General features: G+C 36.1%; 1 protein-coding gene across 1 annotated transcript; it reads right to left on the bottom strand.

Annotated features, from left to right (window-relative positions):
• Positions 1–3,919: 3,919 nt before the first annotated feature.
• On the bottom strand, positions 3,920–14,037 carry LOC117111033 (ancient ubiquitous protein 1-like; the record flags this gene model as incomplete). The annotated part of the gene is given in 8 exon segments (XM_033253900.1): positions 3,920–4,547; positions 5,262–5,359; positions 7,096–7,235; positions 8,249–8,374; positions 9,245–9,405; positions 10,595–10,747; positions 11,878–12,062; positions 13,887–14,037. Coding segments are annotated over 8 exon segments (1,045 nt in total), but the record flags the coding sequence as incomplete, so codon positions are not given.
• Positions 14,038–14,996: the final 959 nt, after the last annotated feature.

Below are 14,996 nucleotides of genomic sequence, written 5' to 3'. Positions count from 1 at the left end.
CTGTGGCCTAGGCTGTTGCGAGAAAAGTTTCACCTACCTGACCACAGCTGCGATAGGTGAAAGGCCTATATCTTGGAATCGAATTTGGTGTTGTTTACACTGGTGATTCTGGAATACACCCGGGTTGTCCTACGCTGAATGCGTCCCACACATCGATCCTGGGATGTTTGGCAACCCAGGTTGTATATTTTGACGTTTACACCAACCATAACAATTTGGGAGTTTCTAGCCCGGGTATTGCAAAGTTCCAGGTTGTGTCTGGAGTTTTGCTTGCAGTGTAAAGGGGTATAAGATTCATCTACAATTCTTTTATGTGTCTATGGTAGCACAGAGCCTCTTATTAACTTTTCATATACTTGTTATACCAAGAGTTAGATGTACAGTAGTCATTTCTCTCCAACATTAAATACCTAATGTATTAGACAAAAAATATACTGTATTCATAAAACATTTGCATTGTTGGTAATAGGAACAGTCATGTACATTCGATAAATGGCTTTCAACTGAAACTTAAATGAGAAATACCGTCCTCAATGATTTTATTTGACAAAAACATGTAACATACCTAAATATGGTCATGTTAATATCATATCATGACTATATATGGGCATACAACAGTTTTGATACTGTGGACAGAGCTTTATGAACAAATGAGCTTTGCGGACACTTGTTATACTTCAGTCAGTAAATTTAGAAATTTTTGATCCAGGTCTTATTGAATGTTGTTTTATGTTATTTCTTTTAAAATTAACAATTTTCAAAGACTTCTTGGGTGGCAGTGTATCTTTCAATGATAATGTGAAACATGTACTGTATATTAACAGTAAAATGAACAAATGCAGTGGAGGTGAATAGCTTACTGGTTAAGATGCTTTGCCTTCTAGCCACAGGGTCCTGGGTTAATAATAATAATAATAATAATACTGTAATTTGCAATTTGTATAGCGCCTCCCGTTGGACCAACCTCGAGGCGCTTGACAACAAAAATAACCACAAGCCTAGACGTCTAACCGAACCGTTTATCGGCAATTTAAGGCTAGCAGGGTTTTTTCAAACGACTAAAACAACTCCCTAAAGCCTCATAAAGATACTACGCTGGAAAAAGCATTACATTATTTCATTTATCTGAGTGGGCCCCTGAACATCACTTTCTTCTAGGATACACTGGAAAGGTCACCCTCTATAAATATTCTGAAATAAAAAAAGCATTACAAATAGCTTTCTCTGTAAAATGATAAATCTAATGTTATTAATCTAAAAATGTATACAGCTGCATATTTTACACTTCGTGTCATCGGAAATATAAGGAAATAGCACATTACGCCTGGACACTCTTACGAGTACAGTCAAGTAATACAAAGAGCATCTTCACAAGCACTACCATGGCTTAGGACGAGTACTTTGAGCTCTCCAACATTATCTTAACATGTCTACTCTGCTACTTAGAGGCAATCTTGTTTTAATTATAAGGACCTGGCCATGGATGTTTAAAAATGCAGAACAGATTTTAGAACCTAGTGACCTTTTACCTATTTCTATTAAGGGCTAAAATTGACATGCCCTATTTTTAAACCAACCGTTTTACTTGTGTATGGGGTTTTTGATTTGAATCTATTTACTACTATTATAATTATAATACATAGTTTCTGACCAATTGGTAAAAAACAAAATTAAAATAAAACAAAATTTCACCTATTTTTATTAAGGTCTAAAATTGACATGCCCTATTTTCAAACCAACCGTTTTACTTATGTATGGGGTTTTTTAATGATTTGAATTTATTTACTACTATTATAATTATAGTACATAGTTTCTGACCGATTGATAAAAAACATAATTAAAATCAAACAAAATAACAATGGTCTGACAGGCAAAGATAGTACAGCATTATGCTCTAATTTTAGAGTTACTGACCGATTGATAGCAACATAATTAACAATGGACTGACGAGCAAATATACTAAATGGATCTATTAATACTGTTGTATGGTTAGAGTTATGGACCAATTGATAGCAACATAATTAAAATTGAACAAAATAACAATGTACTGACAAGCAAAGATACTACATTCTACCAATTGTTTGTTTATATCATTTAAATAGCGCATTTTCTTAACCCCACCTAGTACCCATTTATACTCCTGGGTAGAGAGAAGCAAAAAAGATGCAAGTGAATTGCTCATGAAATGTATAGCAACGGATTGAAACCCCAACCTCAAGGTTGGGAAACCAAGCCGTTCCCACTGTGCCAACCATGTCATTTTAATAAATTGTATGTATGCATAATGTATATCTTTGCATAATAATATCTGTGAGCCTACAATGGTATGGTAATAGTTGGAGACTTGTGTGAACTACAATCACCCTATTTTTTTAAATTTCCTTCAACAGGAAATTGAGTGGAGTTGAATAGCTTTTTGTGGTTAAGATGTTTGCCTTCCTATCCCAGTTTCAAAGGTTCAATTCCTGTCACAGATGCAGGATTTTTCTGACAACTAAAACAACTCCACTTCCTAAACCTCCCATTGATATTTACTGTGTGTAAAGCATTTTCTTGCGAAAGGGTTGTTACCTACAAGCAGGACAGTGATATATTCCTGCTGTGACAGCATTTCGACTCGCAACCCTAGAAGAGACACACTCTGCTAGGGTGGTCACATGATGTATAATGGGCTTATTCAGGGGCGGATCCAGAATTTTTCTAATGGGTGGGGGTGGAGGGAGCACAACAGTTTTAGAATAGGTAAGTGAGTAGCACCGGTAGCACACAACATTGATTTGCATTGAAATTTTTAAAATTTTGTGGCAAAACGGGGACACTTGTCCCCGTGCCCCCCACTGGATCTGCCCCTGTTATTCAACTGGTTCATTTCGTTGACAACGAATATTAACGTTGTTATCCATGTGACCAAAACAAGCATAGCCGATTGGTCAGTTTAGCAACAACATTTGCGTTAATATAATTTAGATTAAATCTACCCACATGAAGTCAAAATATAATTGTAGGCTAACAGAATTCAAAAACTGGATGAAAACATTTTTTTTTACGAAAAACCCATACTGCCACAAGTCGAAGCAACATTGATTACATAGCGTGTATAGCAGTAATGCAGCCTTTCTGTTTTGTCAAGTATTTTCAAGTTATGTAGGATTTCACCCCTGTTCAGGTGTAGTGGGTGTGGTTTAATGAAGAACGACCAGTCGAATATGGCCAGTGGGTGTCAATTGTAAACAGACAGCACGAGTGACGCTTAGTAATAGGAAAATGTGTGGCTTCTTCGGAGTGTTTCTGCTGTAGAGCATATATTTGATGTTGAATAATCTTGGTTGGAGTGCCAGTAAACTATACCAAATTGATTGGAAATTGAACTTGAGAATTTTGCCATAATGGTTTGCTAATGCTCCAAAAGATACTGGCCTTAAACATTGAGATTTTTCGAGAAATGCTAGGCCTAGGTCCCTGCACATCTACTGCCTGTTTAGAGTCTTTGATCTGCGAATTTCGAATTTGACACACTACGATATCTAGGCTAGCTAAGATTTACAAAGGATCACATAAATTCCAAAGCATACAAAGAACATTGAATGCTAGAATATTAAGTAAATAAACACTATTTTGAACAATCCTAGTGCCTTTCCTTGCCAGTTATTTCTCCCGTTAATGGTGGGCGGTTGTTTTCCTACACTTTGTAACACTGATTACACTGTAAATTCTCTATAGTAATACCCACTTTGTCATTTGACCGGTTGTAAACAAACCTCACGAAATGTGTCTATTGGAAAGCAAACACCTTAGCTTAGCTTTTAAACTCCACTCTACTACTAATAATGCAATCAAGGTATTTTGTAATTGACTGTGCCAGTATGAAGCATTTCAACAGTAAACAGTGCTAGGGGATATAATGAAGCAAGACACACACTGTTCCTATGGGACAAGGCCCAATGACTTTTAATGACGATCTGCTAACACTGCCATCGGCAATCAGCAGATGGTGTCAAGTCGTTTTATACTTGCAGAGCCCCTTTGGGTTAGGGCTTCCTTCCCTTGCTGTGCATTTCGCCTGTGTCCTTGAGTAAGGTACTTTATCTGCATTGCTCTCTCCATCCAGGAGTATAAGTGGGTACATAACAAGGTTCAAGTGCAAAATGCGCTGATATATGGAAACTATGGAATTTACCCCGTAGGCGACATTCAACTGGAGTAATAAATGTAGAAAAGCACTGAGAGTTATGTAGAGCGCTATATAAAAAAAAACTACATATTATTATCACAGTGCGGATATAAATTTATCAGAGTGTGCTCAGCTTAAGAGTACCACCACATCACTATTTCATAACTTTAAATAGGTCATGTAAATATAGAAAATAAAAACATTAAATTAATATTTTAGATAATTTGTTGCTAAAATTTAAGAAAATTTATTTAAGGGACATTTCAAATGTATGTAAAATGACTTGTCACTGGTATGTTTACTCTCTCCTGCTACATGATCTTTTCTGCTACATGATCTTGTCTGCTACATGATCCCATGTTTTTCTTTGTACCGTCTAAAAGTGAAGCAGAAAAGAGTCAAAATGGTTAAATATATACATTATTACAAATTCAAATCATCTATTTTCATCTTACACTAGCCACAAATCTGTTAATACAATGGCATGTTTTAAAAGAGCCTAACATGAGAGTAGTCAACTAATGGACCATTACATAAAAACATCAATATTTGGATGTCTGAGCAGTTAAGACAGAGGCACCGGAACATATAGCCACATACTATACTGGTGCTGGTTGGAACTTGCACGCTCGCCTATGGCTCTGGTGGCAGAACAAGTCTTCTCGGACAAGGACTAAACCATAGGTCCAGTGTATACACACAATTTTGCTCATGTGCACTTTAAAGAACCTAGTAGATCTTTTGAGACGAGTAGAAGGTTACCCCTCTTGTGGACAGATGAGAGTAGTACAGTATGTACCAGTTTAGCGGGTAGCACAGACACAAAAGGCAAATTACTGTAAAGTGCTAGTCCACAATTCGAGTGCTTTATAAATATAACTACATTACATTACCAATACAATTAAATGAAATACAGTATTCTACAAACAGTAACTTTAAAGCAAATTACACTGAATTGCTTATGATTGTTAAGAGAGCTTTAGAATGTCTGTAATATCTCGAGGGAAGAATACAGTTAGAAGTTGGAGGATGAGGAAGGTACAAAATAGTAATGGATAAAAGACTTACTGGCCTGGATGTTTTTGCTTACCTTCTAGCATTATCGAGTAAAGCAGATTTTCTTTCTTCAAATGATCTCATTCGTTCGTTTGAATTTCTACTAAATTCAGCTGCAGCATACTTGGCAGACTGCCAGAGATAACAGAAAAAATATATGTTATAATATCAAGTTACAAAATCTGATTATAAAAATATAAATACCATTAACACTAACCAAGAACATACAGTATCTACAGGGGTAAGATCCTGTTCCAAGATGCAGATAATTATTATTACTGGTAATTTAATACTCACACAACTCCAGCGAACTACGTCAATGACATCGTAACACCGTCATTGCCGATCAAGCAGTCAACATGGCAAAGTGCCTCCTCAGCTAAGCTACAGTTTGCATTGCATTTTCAACTAAATTTTTAACTTTGCTTTACAACACTGATTCATATTCAGGAGTGGCGCTAGTGGGGGAGTCCGGGGGTAAAGGACCACCCGCTTGGACCCCCTGCCGGAATTTACAGCAAGGTCAGGGAAAAATCAAATCTTGAGCACCAAAGGCTCTTTCCCGACAGGGAGTTAGAACCCCTGACAGGGGACTCGTACTCCTGACAGGGGGACTCTTAACTTGTTTGGTTTCTATCAAATTATCTTTGAAATAAAGAATCCCATAATTAACACAAAATTTTATTATTTTCCCAGACAGATTAAATTTTATCTCCGACCGGAGAAGAGGGGGTGGGTTGACAAGTGGCCCACCCCCTATAGGAGGGCTTGGACCCCTCGTCGGAAAATTTCTGGCACCGCCCCTGATCATATTAAATGTTTGCACTGTATTTAAAAAAAATATACAGTACTTACGATAATATATTGTATGTTTTTATTAGGTTTTTAACGAAAAAAGTAGGTTCTAATACAGTAGTTGAAAATGCTATGATAAACTGGCTAGCTCTAGTGGCACTCACCTTCAGCATCCGCTTGGTAAGTAGTTGCTCAGTAACAGAACAATGTCACATGGTAACAATGCGGTGTTATGATGTAATACACCATGTGCAACTTGGGGAGTGTACCAACTTTCCAACATTAACAAAATTATTTCAGCTTTCTTATTTGCTACTAGCTGTTCATAAATTATTAAGTTTGCTCTGTCATACTTGATTTTATTATTCTACTACTGCCTAGAATAGACACAATCGATAACTCCTGTGAATTTCAGTGGGTGCTGGATTAGCAAAGACAGTGAGCGATGCAGTGTATATGATCGAATAAAGATGGCTTCTTTGGAGTGTTTAAGCAGTATAAAGACATATCGTTGAAAATGCTACAAAATTTGCATTGTCAGAATGTTTTACTAATGCACCAAACAAAAGTGGTAAATAATTTTAGTTTTTAAGGAAGAGAGTAATCGATAGCTGCGGCCGGATTTCCATAGCGAAATCTGCGATCGAACCCACTGTGTTTCCAGATTACTGTAGTTTTAAGATCTTGAATTCCAGAGCATAAATTCCACAAAACAATGCTAAGATTAGAAGTATTAAAACACTGCTTTGTACAATCACACTGCCATTGATAGACATAATTCTTGTCTTGTCCACACTGTCAAATTTTATTTGACAAAAATATGTGGCATATCTAAATATGGTCATAATGACATCACATCATGACCATATATAGGCACATCATGGCCATATATAGACACATTATGACATGGACATACAACAGAGCTTTTATACAGTTACATTGACAACACTGCATTCTACATCCAGCGAAATTAAATCTTATCACCACTACAAGTTTGGGGGTCACTGATCTGGTTCATAAAATGCTTTCACATTTATATGTTGCTGTTGTAGCATATGTGTAAAAAGACTTACCCCTGGTGGTACTATAGGTGGTAATTTAGACGTTGACGATACTGTTGCTTCACTACAAGAGGGTGGGTTTGTCTCAGGTGTATAAGTAACTTTCTTTTCCAGGATATTTGAAATTGTTAGATCAACACTATTTGTTTCAGCTGAGGAATCAAAAAGAAATTCAATACACAATAAATCGTTGAAAAAACATAACTTTGGTGAAAGAAAAATCAGATTGAGTACAGACATGCCAAAACAAAAAATATTAAGAATATATATATATTTGATACAATTTCTTAATGGAGAATTTTGTCAGCATATTAAACCAAAATCAAATAAAACGTGCCTAGAATCTAATGAACTCAACATAAAAGATGAAAAAAGTGTACCCTGTATGTTTACTAAGGTACAGTACTTTTAACTGGATTGTAGATTCTATTTAACTGAAAATCAGGTAATTTTACCTTGTTTTTGAAAAGTGAAGTTGACTGCATTTTCATTATATTTAATCAACAACCTGCATAATATTGGCTTATACATTTATTTTATTTTGTCTCAACTTGCATATACTTTCTGATTGATGCTTTAAAATAGGTTAAAAATCATTTTCATCTGACACTACATAGTTATTAGGCCCTGTTCAGACTAGAAAATTCTATTTGACAAAAACATGACATGCCAAAATACAGTCAAGATGACATCACATCAAGACTATTGGCACATCATGACTATATATGGGCAAACAACATTTTTTTGTCAAAGAACATTTGGTTCTGGACAGCAGTGTTCTCCCAATTGAAACATTTTTACAGGTAAAATTGTTCATAACAATTCAGCTTTGCATGCAGTGTGAGGCGTTATCCCTTTTGAGTGGGGTTTAATGACTTGAAAAAAGCAATTAGGTATGGACTGGAATGATGTCCATTTAATTGAAAGAAGGCCAGCCTAGACTACCTATAGGACTAATCAGTGGTTTTATTTTTTTATTTTACATTCTCAGAATTTTTACTGGTTGGTCAGTTATTTTTAGCAGTAAAATTGACTGCTAAAACAGCTTCTGGCGAACACTGGTCAGAACTTAACGCTTGTTTGTTGCTTTGCATCATCTGAAAAACTTGTGAAACCAAATGTGTGATCATTATTTAGCACTGTATTTATCCCTTCATGGTCTTACCTATATCCTGTAATATAACATGGATGGGGACATCCATTAGAACCTCTTTAACTTGCTTAGCCATTCTAAGGTGTGTTGAAGATGTTGACGATGCTACAGGTGATGGGCTCGCTGTTAATCTTGCCCCTGCAGTACATAAGTTAACATTTGAGCATACATCTAAAATCACGAAAATACTCCTCGGGTATTATAAGACCACCCCCTACCTTTGAACACGATAATTGGGCTGATTTTTGGTGGTGGGTTAAACCCAGGAAATCCCTTTTTCGCAATAGATGACAATTGTTTGCAAGTGTTTGTCAATTTTTTTTAATGTTTTTTTTACACTGACAGAAAAATATAATGGCAGGCAGTGCAAAAAGATTCAAATGCAACTCTAGAATCAGCCAAACCATACTGCACTGTAAAACGACCATAATGTGCACAAGAACAATAACGGTGCAAGTTAAGGGTTATTTTCACCTTTACTTTTAGTTCACCATTTGAGGCATGCCATTCCAAAACCAGTTTTTTGTCACTATATGTTAAACTGAGTAATTAGCATAAGAATGGTAATTGTTATTATCGAGATGGAACGCACAATAAACTGGATTTGCGTCAGAAGAATCAAGTATAGGTGTAATTTTGCCCAACTCAACATGAAAATGTACTGAATACCCAGTACGTGTGGAAACACTTGCGAAAAAAAGAGTTGTTTTCGGGTGGGACTCGAATCCACAATATTTTTTGCAAGTTTTTTTTAAATTCAGGTTTTCACATCAGGTTAGGCAAAATCACACCTATAATAGAAGAATGTTGTAGTATTTTATACTTCAGTACACATAAGCCATAATACTTTTACTCATAATTTTGGCAACAGTAAGTCGATTACAGTAAATGACCCATCATTTTAAAGCTTAAAATGTAGGGAATAAGAATATATGAAGGAGTCAATTTAGTTCTTTTGCTTTTGGGATGGTATGCCCCATTTAAACAAGTTTTTTAATATCTTCTAACCTGATGGATGTTGAAAGAGCATTCTTTTTGCATATGCTACTTTGTCGGCACTCGTATGAATAGTTGCCAATATACTCAATTTTTTCGCCATTATTGTTTGTACTTTTCGGGCAAAATCCTCTACACTTTCCGACTCCTCTTTATGAACAACTGGTAAAAATCTGTTTCAGAAAAAATAAAAGGGTCATTAAAAATCAAAATGAACAATTTCAATAATAACCATATATATATTCTTTAATGTGTGTATTTTAATTTAATTATTTTTTATTTATTCTGGCAATACAATGAACAATAAAACATTTATAAATAAAAACAAATCAAAAATTCACAAACATAAAGAAAAATAGGTGAGCCAGGGAGCAGCAAAAGCGAAACCACTTTCATCTTAGAGATGTGCTGCTCCCACATTTGTTAAGGTAATAAAAAAATAATAGGCCTGAAACAAAAATTTATGTTTGGACTGCAATTAAAAATTGCATTAAGAATATGAAGGCATTGTGGTAAAAACTGAAATTTAAGATGATTTTGAGTAATTCACACGTACAATTTTTGATAGAATCAACTACAATATTCAAATACAGGGCAGAGGTATGCATTCTATGGAGTGACTACTCTAGATAATGATATTATGAATATGATGAAAGATATCTATTGTCAATGATTAAGTTTGCAAACAGATCTAAATATGTTTCAGTTTGGATATTTTGGTTTTTGATTGACACCTATTATAAAAATATTTACTGGGTTGAGGGGCATGGTTAAAATTATAGCCCGAGGTGATCTGGATGCTGTAGTATGTCCTGAGACATGCGTGTGTGCACATGCGGATGCCGAGACAACCGTTCAAGAAGAAAATGCAAGGAACATAGTACAGCCTCCAGATCACCAAGGGCTATTGAATTATGACCGGACTAAAATCCCAGTATTTGTATTATCTACCACTACATAATCACTGTTTACATGGCTTCAAGATATTCTTCAAATATTCGAACGGCATACTTAATTAGTTTTTAACGCTGCTTAACTCACTAACACATCTCATGTTCGTCAACCAGTTTAAATCTGGAACACTGCCATTGTTATTCCCTGCCTACCAGTATGCAGCGTGGAGAAAAGCGATTGTTAGATTCCCAGTCATCAAATTAAGTCAAATTTAATTAAATTAGTAGAACAAAAAAAACAAAAAGAAACAAAAAGACTATTGCCCTGCTAGCCGGGCATGGCTTAAAATGTTGCCCGGCTTTTAACCAATCAAATGCCTGGAATCAATGCAGTCGGTATATAAAATTTAATGACTGAAAGACAAGACAGACATAGTGAAGGACAGAGAAAAAAAAAATTACTTCTTACTTCAAATGGATAACTGTAACAGGTACAAAGAAAAACCACCAAATATCTTGCCACCATCTACTTCCCAACACTTCTAAGCTGACAGCAAAAAAAGGCCGTCTGGCTGTCACTACAACTGGTTGAACTGGCTGGTCAAGGGAAAAAGACCAAGAACTGGACAGAAAAAAAATTTTTATTTTTTTTATTATCGAGACAAAAAAAGTAACCAATTTTAAAACAAGCCCACACAATTTACCTGACTTATGATTTTTCCCCGACTACCTTGCTGGTAATTCCCCGGCAGGGGGTTCAAGCAGGGGTCCAGAGGTCCCCAATGCAGGTTCTTTTCCCCCCAGACCCCCACTAGCGCTGCCCCTGATTAGATCAGGTCTGTACAATTACAGGGGTCCACATTGCGTTCTCCATGAGATCATGTCTCCTGAGGACCATTGATACAGTGTGTGCCCGGATTTTGATTCGTGTGTATTAGAGCAGCTATGTACAACTACCCACATCAATCAAAGCAATTTCTAGTTTTCATTTATTTAAAGTAAATATAAAAAATCACCTTGCCACTTGTACCATATGAGACTACCTTAAAATATAATCATCTTGCTTGTAATAACATTCTCCTCCCCAATAAAGATCCTTTTTTTTTCATATAATCCGTTTGTTGTTTATGGGTCATCCTTGGCTTTTTTTTCTTTTTCGCTTTTGGTTTTAAGTCTTGTAAATTGATGTAACGCTTGATATTTGCTGTTTTATGTCTCTCTGTCGATTGTTGATGTTTTCAATTTAATGACTGGATTTTATTGTAATTGTTTTAATATTTAATGACCGGCTTTTATTGTAATTTGATATTGGACGCATTTTTTCATGCATTTTAATTGTGTGTTTTGTTGTCTATAAAGCCGAATAAAATCAAAACAAATCAAATCAGGGTTCCTAAGTCTCCAAAAAATCCGGACCGCCTCCCGCACTCCAACAACCAAGCAAAAACCTCCCGGAAAATAACTCATCTCATGCAAATTAATTAAATCTGCATGTTTTTACAACTATTATTCCCCCTTTATTATCATTTGTCTCCATAAAGTGTTGATCCGGGTATCACCTACAGAAGCAAATAAAATTGTGCTAAAACAGATCTGCCAGAAACGACTTCTTCCCACTTGGAACCTGAGCAGTTACAAGGAAAAAGGTAATTGTGCTCTGGTGTACATATTTGCAACACCAATATCCTTTCAACGCAAACTCTGGTAAACCTAAACTACAAAGATTATTGAGGCAGAAAGTGAAACGAGTACCTATATTTAAGTAAACCATGCCTTCCATTAGTAACTGCACCCTCTGGAAAGCTGAGAATTGGTAGTTGATGAGTTAGGCAGTGCTGTTTTACAGTTTGAATCAGAGTGTCCCTGCCCTGCTTGGCTCCCATTTCCCTAAACCCAAGCAGCCACGTCAAAACAGAAGGAAGATTCCACACACTTGGCTGAAAGGAAAGCAAAATACATCCATCCATTAGAGTATGGCAGCAGCATTTTTAAAGTGTTAGCTTAATGCTCCCTTTATACAGTGAAATGCACTGCTCTTCAATCTTCATCATTTGTCATCCACTTCAAACTTGAATATTATATAATTATCTATTTATTATACTATATTTTAACTCTTACAGCACAAAACTAACTAGAATAGGCCCTCTGTGTACAGTACAATAATACAAAACAAAAAGGTACAGTACATCAAACAAACAAGAAAAAATAAATAAATAAGTAAGACACCAGGCAGCAGAGAGCAACGGAATATGAAGAGGATTATTGATTGATTTTAAGGTAGGATTTTAGTTGTAATTGAAAGGATAAGAGAGTAGAATCATTAAAGAATGAGAGAGAATTCAGGAGAGAAGTGGCTCGATAATGAAATTATTTTTTGAAATGTTCAAGTTTGGAACGAGGAACAACAAATTGAGGAGAAGACTGATATCTAGTCTGTAGGCCAGACCAAAATTAATTGGATTGCTAGAGCCCTAGCTTTTTTATAGAGACCACAGTCGTGTCGTCACAACACCAGGTGGCGCCCTCTGGACGTTGGTTACCGTTCATTTACGCATGAATGACTACATAATCCTAATGGTTTAGAATAGGCTTTCTGGAATAGGCATTTTAAAACCTAATAATTTACCATCAAAATGTACTAAAAACACAAAAAGCTCGCATTATTATTATCGAACACACATTTAATCATCAATTAACATATACATGGATCAATGGTTTGTCAGTGGTGAAAATGACATCGGTTGAATGCATTTTGTGTCGCCGATAGCAACGAAGTAGTATCATGTGGTATCGTGACGTAACACTGTAGTACTCTATTGACACTTTAATAGTATTATTTGTTGTTTATATTTTCATATATGAGGCTTGCCATGTCAAAACCAGCATCAGTAACAAAAACATAAAAATTTACTTTTTCTTGCATATTCATATTCGCCACATTATAGGCTTTAAAATGATTGGTCATTTACGGGAATCGACTTACTAACACCAAAGTTATGAGTACAATTATGGCTTCTCTTTACTAAAGTACAGTATACAATACTGCCACTTTGTTATTCTAATTACTGAGTTTGAGAATCAGCGACAGTATTCTGGTTTGGGGATGACGAGTCTGATATTTGTAAATAACATGAAATCAGATCAGATAAGTTATAAAAATTCCTTTGGTTGGATTTATTAGGTGTGAACACCAAGGATAACCCACGAAAGTTTGAAGAAGACTTATTTCCAGTGGGGGTTCTTCTGGTGGTGATTGTGTAGTACACCGGGAGACAATCCCCTACTCTTTTTAGAAGAGTGTACTGTTCTTTAACATGCACACGTCTCCTCCAAAAGACGGTGTGCTATCGTAAGTTGCATTCCAGCCCTCCAGCTGAAATACAAGGAGAGCACCCATGGGAATTGAACAGGGGACCAATTACAGATCTCCACAATTCAGCACACACAGTGGCTACCACCAGTTTAGCCAACTGAGCTTAGCTGCTCTAACTTAAAACCTGTGGCAATATGCCTATGGAAGAAAAAATTCTGCTTGTTCTATTTATCTGTAAAAGTTTTTTGCAATTTAAGCCATCAAAGATTATGATTATTTTCATAAGGTACAAAATAGGTCACTCGATGTCGGAGATAAATGCAGAATAATTTTACATGACAGCATCTGTATTCAAAGTACATTAATACAGTACACCTATGCCTACTAAAAATATGAACATTCTGTTCCCTCATCATTACATTGGCTGTAATAAACATACAAAACTTACTATAACCGATGGCAAGATGAGATCAATAGCAGCGTGATCTAACGTTGAAACATGATTGGCCACAACAACTCTAACGTTGCGGTCGCAGTCCTCTAAACCCTCTTGCGTCACACACAAGCCAAGAACAAGAGAGAAGACACGCAAAACATACCTAAATTTAGATAAAGGTAAAACTTATACAAGAAATAAACATACAGTAGTAGAGCATCCTTTGGGACACCTCTATTAACACTATGCCTGCCAAATTAGTAATGCATTGCTTGACCGCCAAACACGGAGATCTCCGTGTTTCAGGTTTTTTTTACGGATTTCGATAGATGAAGTAATTACCGACATTGCACTAACAATTTAAATACTATATTCAGTCTGGACCGTAAGTATTTCACTATTTGCTTGTTTACATTGAACGTAGCGGTATTGATGTACTTTCACGAAATCGCGATTATCTCAGCTTCGTTGTGTGAAATTGCGTAAATCTCCAAAAGTGAGTCATTTTTATTTTACTGTTACGGGTCACAGATTGTGATTAGAATAAAGTGTTTGGTACCATTGTAAAGCTAAGATTCTTGTAGCTGAGTTCTTGTAGTAATCATTACATGTCAATCTGATCACATACACATTCTCAACAAGCTTCGGAAAAGTGTTGAAATTCACTAAAAAGTCAGGCGGTGGCTGATACTATTTTTTCAAACCCTGGAGGTCAGAGTGTTAGAAGATACTTTTTTTGGTTATAAAGCGAGAGAAGTATATATTTTAACACTACGGCCAACCCCTATTCAGGGGACAACCCCTATTAATGGCACACATTTTTTGGTCCCGAACGTGTCCCCTTAATAGGGGTTCTACTGTAATTGTATCAATTGTTAATAAATTTGTGGGAGCGGTTTGCGCAAAAGTTGCAGTTCTAATGCTCAATCTTGAGTCAGGGTTTTGACCCTTTGCGGGGCATTTCGTTTGTGTTCTTGGTCAAACTAGCACTTAATCCACATTGTCTCTCCACCTAGAAGTATAAGGGGGTGCCTATTATGGTTGCAATGCAAAATGTGCTGATAAGCGGCTGCAATGTTATGGAATATTCCAAAGGCAACTGAGTATGTGTTTTATAGCTGT

The sequence above is a fragment of the Anneissia japonica genome, unplaced genomic scaffold, assembly GCF_011630105.1.
Source record: "Anneissia japonica isolate Jap-2015-1 unplaced genomic scaffold, ASM1163010v1 scaffold573_len2283161_cov171, whole genome shotgun sequence".
Lineage (NCBI taxonomy): Eukaryota > Metazoa > Echinodermata > Crinoidea > Comatulida > Comatulidae > Anneissia > Anneissia japonica.
The sequence above is the reverse complement of the archived record's forward strand: the minus strand, read 5'-3'. Positions and strand labels throughout refer to the sequence as shown.